At 43.3% G+C, this 16,424-nt stretch overlaps 1 protein-coding gene across 1 annotated transcript in view; it reads left to right on the forward strand.

The window, feature by feature from the left end:
• LOC128685349 (pregnancy zone protein-like) overlaps positions 1-16,424 on the forward strand; it is a 503,287-nt gene that overhangs the window by 73,173 nt on the left and 413,690 nt on the right. The window contains exon 5 of the mRNA XM_070082129.1: positions 8,143-8,300. Coding sequence (XP_069938230.1) covers positions 8,143-8,300 — 158 coding nt within the window. The remainder of the gene's footprint in view (positions 1-8,142; positions 8,301-16,424) is intronic.

Raw genomic sequence — 16,424 nt, forward strand, 5'->3', positions numbered from 1 at the left:
GAGAGAGAGAGATTTTGGGAGATGTTAAGTGAATGTATAGGAACCTTTGAACCAAGTGAGAGAGTAATTGTGGTAGGGGACCTGAATGCTAAAGTAGGAGAAACATTTAGAGAGGGTGTGGTAGGTAAGTTTGGGGTGCCAGGTGTAAATGATAATGGGAGCCCTTTGATTGAACTTTGTATAGAAAGGGGTTTAGTTATAGGTAATATATATTTTAAGAAAAAGAGGATAAATAAGTATACAAGATATGATGTAGGTAGATAAAAGACTGTTCAGTAGACTTCAGGATGTACATGTTTATAGAGGGGCCACATATATATCAGATCACTTTTTAGTTGTAGCTACACTGAGAGTAAAAGGTAGATGGGATACAAGGAGAATAGAAGCATCAGGGAAGACAGAGGTGAAGGTTTATAAACTAAAAGAGGAGGCAGTTAGGGTAAGATATAAACAGCTATTGGAGGATAGATGGGCTAATGAGAGCATAGGCAATTGGTTCGAAGAGGTATTGGTAGGTTTAAAAATGTAGTGTTAGAGTGCTCAGCAGAAGTTTGTGGTTACAGGAAAGTGGGTGCAGGAGGGAAGAGGAGCGATTGGTGGAATGATGATGTAAAGAGAGTAGTAAGAGAGAAAAAGTTAGCATGTGAGAGTTTTTTTCAAAGTAGAAGTAATGCAAGGAGGGAAGATTATATGGAGAAAAAGAGAGAGGTTAAGAGAGTGGTGAAGCAATGTAAAAAGAGAGCAAATGAGAGAGTGAGTGAGATGTTATCAACAAATTTTGTTGAAAATAGGAAAAAGTTTTGGAGTGAGATTAACAAGTTAAGGAAGCCTAGAGAACAAATGGATTTGTCAGTTAAAAATAAGAGAGGAGAGTTATTAAATGGAGAGTTAGAGGTATTGGGAAGATGGAAGGAATATTTTGAGAAATTGTTAAATGTTGATGAAGATAGGGAAGCTGTGATTTCGTGTATAGGGCAAGGAGGAATAACATCTTGTAGGAGTGAGGAAGAGCCAGTTGTGAGTGTGGGGGAAGTTCGTGAGGCAGTAGGTAAAATGAAAGGGGGTAAGGCAGCCGGGATTGATGGGATAAAGATAGAAATGTTAAAAGCAGGTGGGGATATAGTTTTGGAGTGGTTGGTGCTATTATTTAATAAATGTATGGAAGAGGGTAAGGTACCTAGGGATTGGCAGAGAGCATGCATAGTTCCTTTGTATAAAGGCAAGGGGGACAAAAGAGAGTGCAAAAATTATAGGGGGATAAGTCTGTTGAGTATACCTGGTAAAGTGTATGGTAGAGTTATTTTTGAAAGAATTAAGAGTAAGACGGAGAATAGGATAGCAGATGAACAAGGAGGCTTTAGGAAAGGTAGAGGGTGTGTGGACCAGGTGTTTACAGTGAAACGTATAAGTGAACAGTATTTATATAAGGGTAAAGAGGTTTTTGTAGCATTTATGGATTTGGAAAAGGCGTATGACAGGGTAGATAGGGGGGCAATGTGGCAGATGTTGCAGGTGTATGGTGTAAGAGGTAGGTTACTGAAAGCAGTGAAGAGTTTTTACGAGGATAATGAGGCTCAAGTTAGAGTACGTAGGAAAGAGGGAGATTATTTCCCAGTAAAAGTAGGCCTTAAACAAGGATGTGTGATGCCACCGTGGTGGTTTAATATATTTATAGATGGGGTTGTAAGAGAAGTAAATGCGAGGGTCTTGGCAAGAGGCGTGGAGTTAAAAGATAAAGAATCACACATAAAGTGGGAGTTGTCACAGTTGCTCTTTGCTGATGACACTGTGCTCTTGGGAGATTCTGAAGAGAAGTTGCAGAGATTGGTGGATGAATTTGGTAGGGTATGTAAAGGAAGAAAATTAAAAGTGAATACAGGAAAGAAAAAGGTTATGAGGATAACAAAAAGATTAGGTGATGAAAGATTGGATATCAGATTGGAGGGAGAGAGTATGGATGAGGTGAATGTATTCAGATATTTGGGAGTGGACGTGTCAGGAGATGGGTCTATGAAAGATGAGGTGAATCATAGAATTGATGAGGGGAGAAGGGTGAGCGGTGCACTTAGGAGTCTGTGGAGACAAAGAACTTTGTCCTTGGAGGCAAAGAGGGGAATGTATGAGAGTATAGTTTCACCAACGTTCTTATATGGGTGTGAAGCATGGGTGATGAATGTTGCAGCGAGGAGAAGGATGGAGGCAGTGGAGATGTCATGTCTGAGGGCAATGTGTGGTGGTGTGAATATAATGCAGAGAATTCGTAGTTTGGAAGTTAGGAGGAGGTGCGGGATTGCGAAAACTGTTGTCCAGAGGGCTGAGGAAGGGTTGTTGAGGTGGTTCTGACATGTAGAGAGAATGGAGCGAAACAGAATGACATCAAGAGTGTATCAGTCTGTAGTGGAAGGAAGGCGGGGTAGGGGTCGGCCTAGGAAAGGCTGGAGGGAGGGGGTAAAGGAGGTTTTGTGTGCGAGGGGCTTGGACTTCCAGCAGGCATGCGTGAGCGTGTTTGATAGGAGTGAATGGAGACAAATGGTTTTTAATACTTGACATGTTGTTGGAGTGTGAGCAAAGTAACATTTATGAAGGGATTCCGGGAAACCGGCAGGCCGGACTTGAGTCCTGGAGATTGGAAGTACAGTGCCTGCACTCTGAAGGAGGGGTGTTAATGTTGCAGTTTGAAAACTGTAGTGTAAAACACCCTTCTGGCAAGACAGTGATGGAATGAATGATGGTGAAAGTTTCTCTTTTTCGGGCCACCCTGCCTTGGTGGGAATCGGCCAGTGTGTCAATAAATAAATAATAACTACATGCGGTCTGGTAGTGTGCCTAGGGCTGTCCTTAAGGTGTGTAAATTACGTCGCCAAACCACCAGCTAGTAAAAGCAACAACAGTTATGGAAGGGGTTTAGTTGGGATAGGATGTGAAGGGCGAGCAATATCAGCCAGGCATGCGGCACCGGGTGTTGGGATAAAGATGTTCACAACATCAGTGACAGTTCTGGACGGGAGCGCTGACCTCGCCCAATGGCTGCATCTGCTACACATTCAAACAACAACCTCACCTACCACAACTACCACAACCAATCCCACAAGTCCAGCAACCACCACTAGACCGTGGACGCAATTGGATATATATATATATATATATATATATATATATATATATATATATATATATATATATATATATATATATATATATACATGCAATAAGATCACAGTAAACAGGTGATTTCAGAATATGCAAAACAACCACTCTGAAAGAATAGAGAAATTCCAAGCGCTTTCGTGACTACTCACATTATCAAGGAACTATGAAAGTAAAGCATCCAAGGAAGCTATATAAGGGGTCTGGCCAGCACCTCACTATCAGATCCCACAACGGTTAAACACCTGACGCGCGCCGACCCAACTTGGATAGGTCCTTTGCACAACTCACCCACAAACTATTCTACCAAAGAAAATTTAAAAATTATTTGTCCAGTGTATTATTAAATTCTTCCCAAATTCTATTAGTTATAAATGGATCTAATTTATATAAACCAAAGGAAATATTCATATTATTGTCAAAACTGCTTTTTATGAAACAAGATTCAATTATATTCCTGTCGACCATGGACTTGCTTGATACTACTTTCTCAACTTTTTGAAAATCAATTGGATGGTTAAAATCTCTTACATGAATAAATAGAGCATTGGAATCTTGTCCAGTTCTAATGCTATATTTATGTTGTTTTAATCTTAGTTCGAGATTTTTACCAGTTTGACCGTAATAAACTTTATCGCAAATTTTACAAAGAATCTTATAGACACATCCATCAGCATTTTGGGGGGAATTCAAAAATCCTGATACAGTAAAAAAACTTTTGATAAAGAATTTCCCCCAAAATGCTGATGGAGGTGTCTATAAGATTCCTTGTAAAATTTGCGATAAAGTTTATTACGGTCAAACGTAAAAATCTCGAACTAAGATTAAAACAACATAAATATAGCATTAGAACTGGACAAGATTCCAATGCTCTATTTATTCATGTAAGAGATTTTAACCATCCAATTGATTTTCAAAAAGTTGAGAAAGTAGTATCAAGCAAGTCCATGGTCGACAGGAATATAATTGAATCTTGTTTCATAAAAAGCAGTTTTGACAATAATATGAATATTTCCTTTGGTTTATATAAATTAGATCCATTTATAATTAATAGAATTTGGGACAAATAATTTTTAAATTTTCTTGGGTAGAATAGTTTGTGGGTGAGTTGTACAAAGGACCTATCCAAGTTGGGTCGCCGCGCGTCAGGTGTTTAACCGTTGTGGGATCTGATAGTGAGGTGCTGGCCGACCCCTTATATAGCTTCCTTGGATGCTTTACTTTCATAGTTCCTTGTATTTAACAAATACTCACCAATTTGAAGAAATATACAGTGGAATCTTTCTGAGTTGTTCCGTCGACGACGACTCAGATTCATTAGGTTTCCTTGAGCTGTATTTTAATGATTCATTAATGATAGTGACAGTGTTGCAAACCAACAGGTATTACCAATAACCAATAGCAAACACGTATGTTGGAACACCTTGCAGAGCACTGTTACTAACAAGTCTCTGATCTTTTGCAGAATATCATTTATTTAAATAGGCAAATTTACACCCAGCATTAGAAAACGCTTTGGTATCACACTGATCGTTTTATGTGGTTGTGAGAGTGACTAGGTATTACATGTGACCGTGTACATAGGATAGTAAACAATGAAAAACTACAAAGACATTATTAGGAATGTTGGGTGAGGTGGTGAGGAAAGTGAAGCCATATCTTGGTAAAGAGTATACACTGCTTACTAATAACTGTTATACAAACTCTTTACTCGATTTTGTTTTTTTGCGTGTAAACGTGATAGATGTGTGTTATGCACTGCGTGAAACATGAAAACATATACCCAACTTCAACGCAGTCATTGCTGTTTCTGATGTGCATGTGTCTTATGCTAATGATATCGTGGAATTTCAGTTGCATGACGAACGTCATGTTGTTGACATCTTTCCACTTGAACGAAATGGAAGAATGCGTAAACAGAGACCACTGTAACTCGAGTTACAAGTGGTACATAAAATTGCTTTTCCAGCTTGTAGGCATTGCAATGTGCATAACATATACCAGGTCAAGACTGGGAGCAGAGAGACATACCGACTTTGCTATGTCTTCGTCAGAAAAAAAAAACGGAAATGCAAGGTCACAACACAAGCACAACACCAGTGTTGTTGTACTGATGTTCAAACCATAAGACGACCTACTTAGTGGAGGGATACACCATATATATTGCATGTGTGTAAGGAATATAAAACACAACTGTGCATAGAACTTCTGCAACAGTTTTTATAACATTACCAGTGCCTGTCATATGTGTATAAATTTACAAGTAAAACATATTTAGAATGGAAGCAGAAAATGGCGGTAAACAAGTTCTTACAATGGAAAATTAAAGTTGAAAACTAAATAGTCTTTATTTAGGGCTTCATTTTTCACACGGAAACAGATAAGACAAATGCCTAAGTATATAAGTAAAAAAGAAACTCGTGTAGAGGGGGATTCCCAGATTCAACATATGGACCATGTTTTCTGTAACCCGGATGAGGAGCAGATGTGGGTGATGTAGTTAACAAGTTATATAATGTAATAACAGCTAACAGGAATAACCTCATTGTTTGCCTCAGTGTTGGAGGAAATGATGTTGGGAAATGTAAGTGTGAGAGTTCATGACCACTTGTAAGGCAGCCATTAATCTAATTAGATCAAAGAAAAGGATCTTGATCATATGTACCATTTTGCCTAGAAATGGAGTGGACAATGAATGGATGTCCAGAGCAATTGGGGTAAATTGTTGGCTAAACCAGTACAAAGAGTAACCTGGTATACCATTCATTTACATCTGGTATAACTCTGAGTTACACATATATATGCAACAGATAGGTTACATTTCCCTGGTGCTGGAGTAACAGCATTGGCCAACTTAATTACATTACTAAGTTCCTCCTTACATTCCTTTAGAACCCTTGAAACCAACTCACCTTTGACTCGGTGACTTCTTAGGCCTGAATCTATCTAGTTGCTTGAAAACAACGTCGCTAGTGACTCTGATACTGTGTAATTTATTTTCGTTCTGATAAGTATAATTTCTGTTTTCTAGGATTTCCTTTGAATCCACTTATATAAAAACAGATTAAATAAGCGTTGAAAATGGTGTACATTTCACGCCACAAACAGGAAGCTGAGTTGAATTACATTAAATTGTACATATATTTTACCTAATTTTATTCCAATGTTACTATATTTAAATTGAAATCGAATATATTTTTCAGTAAGATATGCAGCTCGGCTAGGTCGTACAATGCTTTGAAAAACATCATATTGGCGACCATCGTCACTTTCAATCTCACTCACGACATTCCTAGCCAGGTTTACCTGGACCTGGAGAGAGTTTCGGGGGTCAACGCCCCCGCGGCCCGGTCTGTGACCAGGCCTCCTGCACAAAATTTAAAATCTTAACATTGTTATCGTTATTAATGTAATTCCGTGAAATATTAAATGTGATTAGTGGTCACGTTCTCCAAGTTCTTCATTAACCTGAAGATTATCTGTCAGAGACCCGTTGTTTGTCAGGTCCAAGTCCAGCAAGTTATATCCTTTTGTTGATCCTGACACAATCTGTTCAATAAAATCAGTCCAGGACCATTTCAGGAAAATCACTAGACTAGAGTTACTGTCAAATTGATGGAATTTATTTGATTAAAGTAAAAGCTATTATAATTAGCTTTTCACGTCCTTTGAAGAAATGTAGCCCAACAGATTCCATGTTCGTTACTTCCCTCTTTATGTCGTTTCTGATAAACAGTTGAAATTTTTCAGTAATATAGTAACTCCCCCACTTTTCATATTGACTCTTTAGTGAGGAATAATTTATACTGCTGCTTGTGGAACTGAACTTAGCAGCCATGTCCCTATTGTTCAGAACGAACCAGGTTTAATTAATTACAATAATATCTGTTTCTTGTACACGCAACTAGTATTAAATAACCTAATATTACTAAGCAAGTTTTTCCTTGATTTTTCTCCCCTCTCTCGTTTTATTTATAGTCCAGTTTTCCTGTTTTTATTAGGAACTACTTCATGAGCTGTCTTTATTTCTGAAAATTTGCTTAATATATTTTAAAAAAGAATATATATTAAAAAAGAAGCAGCTCATGGAATAGTAGGAGAAATTATCTCCTGGTTCACGGCATTGCTGAGCCATTACAACAGAGAGTTTGCTGCATTAATGGGGAAAAATCGGAATGGAGACCTGTTACAAGTGTGCCACAAGGTTAAGTGTTGGGACCTTTGTTTACAATCTACATAAACGACATTGATGATGGGATAAATAACGATATAAACAAGTTTGCCGATGATACTAAAATTGATCGTTAGATATTTTCTGATATAAAACTTGTATAGGCTGATGTGATCGGAAAGTGACATATCCAGTTCAGTGAAAAAAATAACCAAGGCACTTCTATGCCAATGTAAATTTTTGTTGTAGTGAATGCGAAAAACGATCTAGAAATTCTGATGAGAGGAAATATAAAGCCAAGACAACAGTACATTAGTGTTCAAATTATAGCTATTAAAATTCTTGGTTTCAAATCTAAAAGTGTAAATAATAGAAATCCTAAGGTTTTACTTCAAATAAATACCTTTGACATGATATGTAAAATGTGTGGAATGAGAGCAACAAACTGAAACATTATATCTAAGAATATCCAGGCATTTTATTTTAATTAAGATACACCAAACCAGATTCATTGTTCATAATACAATATTTGGAATCTCGAGATTGTATCCACATTTTACGTCTGCTAAATTTTTGTGCCTAGCTCTCGCAAGATGAGCTTGATGTGCACAATAAATCAGCCGCTCACATGACACAACAAAAAATTAGAAAAGGATGGACGTTAGAAAAGGATGACGCCATGCCAGTATATGCGTCAGAATCACAATGATATTTTGGCTTGTTAAGACAATGAACATCAATATAAACACTTTAATTCAAAGTAATAAGAACAGTGTAAAAAGTGTCAGTATTCTAATTACTAAACATAATATTTCTTTCTTCAGGGATTATACACTATCTACGTGGACACTCAAGAGGAGTCACACTCGACCACAAAATTTAAGGTGGAGGACTTTGTGTTGCCTCGCTTTGAAGTAACATTGCAGCCACCCAGCTATATCTTGGCCACTGATGAGACCTTCACCTTCACAGTGTGTGTCAAGTGAGTTGCTAACACTTTGTTTCATCCAGCAGAATGAAATTACACGTTGAAGGGAAGTTTTGTCCAGGAATGCATGTGCTTGGTTAGATGTCGAAAAGATGAAATTAGGTTCAGCAAATGAGAGGATTAGTTGTTTACTGAGGGAATTAGTAGAGGCCAGAAGTCATAGGGTAGATTTAAGAATGCAATGCTAGAGCAGATGTGTGTGGATACTGGAGGATGGAAGCAGGTAGGTAGAGGAATATTTTGTAAAATAGTGAGGTAAAGAGGGTTGTGGGAATTTTTATATAATGTAAAAATAAAACCTTAAAAGACCATTGTTGGTCTTGGTGCACTCATCTTTATGTTGACAGTGTAAGAACCCTAGCAGCAGCAGCCTGGGGTCTTCCCTCGATGTAGTTGGCTATCTTATGTCTCACTGGGGTGTAATAGTGCTAACACTGATTAACAAACAACCTCCTGATATATAAGTGCTTTCATTATTACACAAATAAGTTCCTGTGGAAATCACACACATCACTTACACAGGTTTGGGCAATCGCCCGCTCATAACGGCTTTTAAATGGTTTGTCATACTCTCCTAACACATAAGTCTGCCATTGTAGTGTGTAAACGGGTTGACGTGTGCGGGGAGCAGAACTTACCTAGGTAATTGTAGTGGTAGCCCTTGACGTTACCACGTTGATGAAGCAAGTATTGATGGCCTGATTGAAGATATGACATTGGATGTCTTCACTTCTTTGTAACTTTTCGCAGTGTTGAACATCTTTGTTTCAACATCACCTGACTTGACCATCACTTATCAACAAGTTCATCTTGTAAACTATATTCAGGGATAATGTCCACAATGGACAGAATTACTGGCGACGTAGCTCATTTAGTAGATATAACTATTTATGTTTCAACACTGTCTTTGCTTCAGTTATTCTTAATATTTCCATGATTATTCACAGCACTGAGACTTACTGTTGTGTTACCAGGCATAAGAGAGTTACTCGCTCCTCAAGATTATCTCTTCCTCAGATTTCCCTGGAGACCTCCAGAGCACAACTTGAATGTTATGAAATGTGCATAAATACTACCACAAATTTTCTGTATTTTAATGCAACGTGGCCTCGCCAGCAGTCACTTGTTCACTCGCTGTATCATTAATGGTTGAATTCATTCGTCGCAATCTAACTCTCTGAGCTTCACCATCTTTATATATCATCGAATTTCTGCTGACGAAACGTCTACTGGCACATTTACTCCGAGGTGCTGGTTGTTGAGTATAATTCTACTAGCTGTGTTATCAGACTTTCTCAGACAAACATATGAATAAATTACAGCGAGTTTTCTTGCAAGGGTCGTGCTGTCATACACATACAAACACCATATGTCTTGCAGGAGTGGAGGGTCATGCTGTCATACACATACAAACACCATATGTCTTGCAGGAGTGGAGGGTCATGCTGTCATACACATACAAACACCATATGTCTTGCAGGAGTGGCGGGTCATGCTGTCATACACATACAAACACCATATGTCTTGCAGGAGTGGCGGGTCATGCTGTCATACACATACAAACACCATATGCCTTGCAGGAGTGGAGGGTCATGCTGTCATACACATACAAACACCATATGCCTTGCAGGAGTGGAGGGTCATGCTGTCATACACATTCAAACACCATATGCCTTGCAGAAGTGGAGGGTCATGCTGTCATTCACATACAAACACCATATGTCTTGCAGGAGTGGCGGGTCATGCTGTCATACACATACAAACACCATATGCCTTGCAGGAGTGGAGGGTCATGCTGTCATACACATACAAACACCATATGCCTTGCAGAAGTGGAGGGTCATGCTGTCATTCACATACAAACACCATATGTCTTGCAGGAGTGGAGGGTCATGCTGTCATACACATACAAACACCATATGTCTTGCAGGAGTGGAGGGTCATGCTGTCATACACATACAAACACCATATGAACATTTTATCTACTTTTATTTACTTTAACTGACATGTTAGAATAACATGTTAAGATAAATCAATGTTCCGATAAGGCTTAATGAAGCTTCGATGTACAATATTCGAACTCACTTCCTCTCTGCTAATGGAAAGAAGGAGGGATCATGACACACTTGGTTTACACCTGCATCTGGCCAGTGTTGGAACGTAGACAGGGGGCGTAGCCCCATTATCGCCCATCGTTGGACATAAATATCTCCATAAGGGTGTTCAGGGAGGAAACATTAGCATGTGAGAGAATTTTAAAATGTATAAAAGAAATATATAACTCATATTATATAGAGAGAAAAAGGTTGGTTAAAAGAATGGTGATGAAGATCAATATTATATAGAGAGAAAAAGATTGGTTAAAAGAATGGTGATGAAGATCAAAAGGAGAGTCACCGAGAAATGGGTGAGGCTCCATCAGCAGTTTCGGAAAGATCAGTAAGTTGAAAAAGCCTGAGAAGCAAATTAACTAGACAAATAAAATAAAGAGGACAGATGTAAGATGAGGAGTTGGAGGTGCTGGAAAGATGGCGAGAAAATTTTGGGGATCTGTTAATAATGACAAAGAAAAGGTGATGGTATTATGTTGCATTGAGCAGGGAGGAATTATTTCTAACAGGGAAGAGCCAAATTAAAGTGTTGGGTAAATGCATTAGGCTTGGGTAGGATAACAGGGAGTAAAACGTCTGTAAAATGTAAGATTAAGAGAGAGGTATTAAAAGCTGGTGGGGGATATAATTTTGAAGTGGTTGTTGTATTTGTTCATTATATGGATTGATGAAGGAAAGAAACCTAAGGAATGGTTAAGAGTAATCATAGTTCCTTTGTATAGGGGAGAAGGTGACAAGCGATAATGTAAGAATTATAGGGAAATAAGTCTGTTGAGTATAGTATGTAAAGTGCGTAGAATAATTGTTATCGGCAAAGACAAGAGTTAAACAGAAAATAGAACAGCAGGGGAATAAAGAAGATTAACCATTGAACTGTGTGTCTGGCGACCAGGAAGTGTATGACGCTCCATATGTCTGTTTCCTGCCATCAGAGTTGCTGATTATCACTATTTAGGTGTCAGGTAATTTATCTGGGTTGTCAGGCATCACCAATCAGGAGTGAGAAAAATCGCTCTGGTGGGTCAGCACAAGGAAGGAAGAGTGAAAGTTGCTTCAGTCGGATATACTCACAGTAGATGACTGGAAAGTGCGGAGTCATGTGACAGTGACGAACATAATGCTAATGTATAATGTAAACATGTGGTACGTTGCACTTCCAGTAGTCCAGACACCACCTGCAGCACGGACACTACTAGCAGCACGGACACTACTTTCAGCACGGACACTATCTGCAGCACGGACACCACCTACAGCACGGACACTACCTTCAGCACGGACACTACCTTCAGCACGGACACTACCTGCAGCACGGACACTACCTTCAGCACGGACACTACCTGCAGCACGGACACTACCTGCAGCACGGACTCTACCTTCAGCAAGGACACTACCTTCAGCACGGACACTACCTGCAGAACGGACACTACTAGCAGCACGGACACTACTAGCAGCACGGACACTACCTTCAGCACGGACACTATCTTCAGCACGGACACTACCTGCAGAACGGACACTACTAGCAGCACGGACACTACTTGCAGAACGGACACTACCTTCAGCACGGACACTACCTGCAGCACGGACGCTACTAGCAGCACGGACACTACCTTCAGCAGTGACACTACCTGCAGCACGGACACTACCTGCAGCACGGATTCTACCTGCAGCACGCACACTACCTGCAGCACGGACACTACTTGCAGCACGGACACTACCTTCAGAAAGGACAATGCCTGCAGCACGATCACTGCTTTCAGCATGGACACTATCCTCAGCACGGACACTACCTGCAGCACGGACACTACTTGCAGCACGTACACTACCTTCAGAACGGACACTGCCTGCAGCACGGACACTGCTTTCAGCATGGACACTACCCTCAGCACGGACACTACCTGCAGCACGGACACTACTTGCAGCACGGATACTACCTTCAGCGCAGACACTACCTTCAGCACGGACACTACTTGCAACACGGACACTACTTTCAGCACGGGCACTACCTTCAGCACGGACACTACCTGCAGCACGGACACTACCTGCAGCACGGACACTACCTGCAGCACGGACTCTACCTTCAGTGCGGACACTACTTGCAGCACGGACACTGCCTGCAGCATGGACACTACCTACAGCACGGACACTATCTACAGCACGGACACTACCTACAGCATGGACACTACCTTCAGCACGGACACCACCTGCAGCACGGACACTACTTGCAGCACGGACACTACCTTCAGCACGGACACTACTTGCAGCACGGACACTACTTTCAGCACGGACACTACCTTCAGCACGGACACTACCTGCAGAACGGACACTACCTGCAGAACGGACACTACTTGCAGCACGGACACTACCTTCAGTAGGGACACTACATGCAGCACGGACACTACCTGCAGCACGGATTCTACCTGCAGCACGGACACTACCTGCAGCACGGACACTACTTGCAGCACGGACACTACTTTCAGAACGGACACTGCCTGCAGCACGGACACTACTTTCAGCACGGACACTACCTTCAGCACGGACACTACCTGCAGAACGGACACTACCTGCAGAAGGGACACTACTTGCAGCACGGACACTACCTTCAGTAGGGACACTACCTGCAGCACGGACACTACCTGCAGCACGGATTCTACCTGCAGCACGGACACTACCTGCAGCACGGACACTACTTGCAGCACGGACACTACCTTCAGAACGGACACTGCCTGCAGCACGGACACTGCTTTCAGCATGGACACTACCCTCAGCACGGACACTAACTGCAGCACGGACACTACTTGCAGCACGGACACTACCTTCAGAACGGACACTGCCTGCAGCACGGACACTGCTTTCAGCATGGACACTACCCTCAGCACGGACACTACCTGCAGCACGGACACTACTTGCAGCACGGATACTACCTTCAGCGCAGACACTACCTTCAGCACGGACACTACTTGCAACACGGACACAACTTTCAGCACGGGCACTACCTTCAGCACGGACACTACCTGCAGCACGGACACTACCTGCAGCACGGACTCTACCTTCAGTGCGGGCACTACCTGCAGCACGGACACTACCTGCAGCATGGACACTACCTACAGCACGGACACTACCTACAGCACGGACACTACCTACAGCATGAACACTACCTTCAGCACGGACACCACCTGCAGCACGGACACTACTTGCAGCACGGACACTACCTTCAGCACGGACACTACTTGCAGCATGGACACTACTTTCAGCATGGACACTACCTTCAGCACGGACACTACCTGCAGTACGGACACTACCTTCAGCACGGACGCTACCTGCAGCACGGACTCTACCTTCAGTACGGACACTACCTGCAGCACGGACACTACCTTCAGCACGGACATTACCTTCAGCACGGACACCACCTGCAGCACGGACACTACTTGTAGCACGGACACTACCTTCAGCACGGACACTACTTGCAGCATGGACACTACTTTCAGCACGGACACTACCTTCAGCACGGACACTGCCTGCAGTACGGACACTACCTTCAGCATGGACACTACCTGCAGCACGGACTCTACCTTCAGTACGGACACTACCTACAACACGGACACTACCTACAGCACGGACACTACCTTCAGCACGGACACCACCTGCAGCACGGGCACTACTTGCAGCACGGACACTACCTTCAGCCCGGACACTACTTGCAGCATGGACACTACTTTCAGCACGGACACTACCTTCAGCACGGACACTACCTGCAGTACGGACACTACCTTCAGCACGGACACTACCTGCAGCACGGACTCTACCTTCAGTACGGACACTACCTACAGCAAGGACACTACCTACAGCACGGACACTACCTTCAGCACGGACACCACCTGCAGCACGGACACTACTTGCAGCACGGACACTACCTTCAGCACGGACACTACTTGCAGCATGGACACTACTTTCAGCACGGACACTACCTTCAGCACGGACACTACCTGCAGTACGGACACTACCTTCAGCACGGACACTACCTGCAGCACGGACTCTACCTTCAGTACGGACACTACCTGCAGCACGGACACTACCTTCAGCACGGACACTACCTGCAGCACGGACACTACCTTCAGCACGGACACTACCTGCAGCACGGACACTACCTTCAGCACGGACACTACCTGCAGCACGGACACTACATTCAGTACGGACACTACCTTCAGCACGGACACTACCTTCAGCACGGACACCACCTGCAGCACAGACACTACCTGCAGCACGGACACTACCTGCAGCACGGACACTACCTACAGCACGGACACTACCTTCAGCACGGACACTACCTTCAGCACGGACACCACCTGCAGCATGGAAACTACCTTCAGGACAGACACTACCTTCAGCACGGACATCACCTGCAGCACGGACACTACCTTCAGCACGGACACTACCTTCAGTACGGACACTACCTGCAGCATGGACACAACCTGCAGCACGGACACTACCTACAACACCGACTCTACCTTCAGTACGGACACTACCTGCAGCACGGACACTACCTGCAGCACGGACACTACCTGCAGCACGGACACTACCTGCAGCACGGACACTACTTGCAGCACGGACACTACCTTCAGCACGGACACCACCTGCATCACGGACACTACCTGCAGCACGAACACTACTTGCAGCACGGACACTACCTACAACACGGACAGTACCTTCAGCACGGACACTACGTGCAGCACGAACACTACCTGCAGCACGGACACTACCTGCAGCACGGACACTACCTGCAGCACGGACACTACCTTCAGCACGGACACTACGTGCAGCACGGACACTACCTGCAGCACGGACACTACCTGCAGCACGGACACTACTTGCAGCACGGACACTACCTGCAGCACGGACACTACTTGCAGCACGGACACTACCTTCAGCACGGACACTACCTGCAGCACGGACACTACTTGCAGCACGGACACTACCTTTAGCACGGACACTACCTTCAGCACGGACACTACCTGCAGCACGGACACTACTTGCAGCACGGACACTACCTTTAGCACGGACACTACCTTCAGCACGGACACTACCTGCAGCACGGACACTACTTGCAGCACGGACACTACCTTCAGCACTTACACTACCTGCAGCACGGACACTACTTGCAGTACGGACACTACGTTCAGCACGGACACTACCTGCAGCAAGGACACTACACTGCCAACACGCCAGCAGTGATGAGTCAGCTGACACTACAACCCTAATAACCAGTAGGTGCCGTAACAACACCCCAAGAAGCACAAATCAACACTCCTGAGACCAATAGTTACCCTGACAATACCATATGTGACAATAGCTTCCCTACAAATAACACGTATTACGCTCTCCCACCGTTACATGGTATAATCCCATAGGCTCTGCTTACACCACATGTGGCACTACGAGCACCTCTAATACCACCACTTGCCCTACCAACACTACATCTAACACCAGCTGCCCTCTGAACCCCACCTCTGACACCAGCTTTCTGTCAACATAGCAAGTGACCCCTGAAGCTGCCTTTATAACTTCATATGTGGCTCCCCCAGCAACACAGCTCCACTGCCAACACCACATATGATATCACCAACTACCCTGCCAACACTACATGTGTCACCACCAACTACCCTGCCAACACACATGTGTCACCACCAGCTACCCTTCCAACACTACGTGTGTCACCACCAGCTACCCTTCCAACACTACATGTTTCACCACCAGCTAGCTTGCCAATACTACATGTGTCACCACCAGCAGGCCTGTCACCACCATCAACCCTGCCAACATCACATGGGACACGTCCAGCTACCTAGCTAATACTACATATGATAGGTGTCCCGTAATTCGATTGCTAGCGCACTCTGGTAACACATTGAGGTCATGGAGTCGATTCTCGGTACACTGTTTCCTAAAGACACCTGCTGCCCATGTTCACCTGTCACTGAAATAGGTACCTGGGAGTTAGTCAACTGATGTG

Source organism: Cherax quadricarinatus, chromosome 1 (assembly GCF_038502225.1).
Source record: "Cherax quadricarinatus isolate ZL_2023a chromosome 1, ASM3850222v1, whole genome shotgun sequence".
Classification (NCBI taxonomy): domain Eukaryota; kingdom Metazoa; phylum Arthropoda; class Malacostraca; order Decapoda; family Parastacidae; genus Cherax; species Cherax quadricarinatus.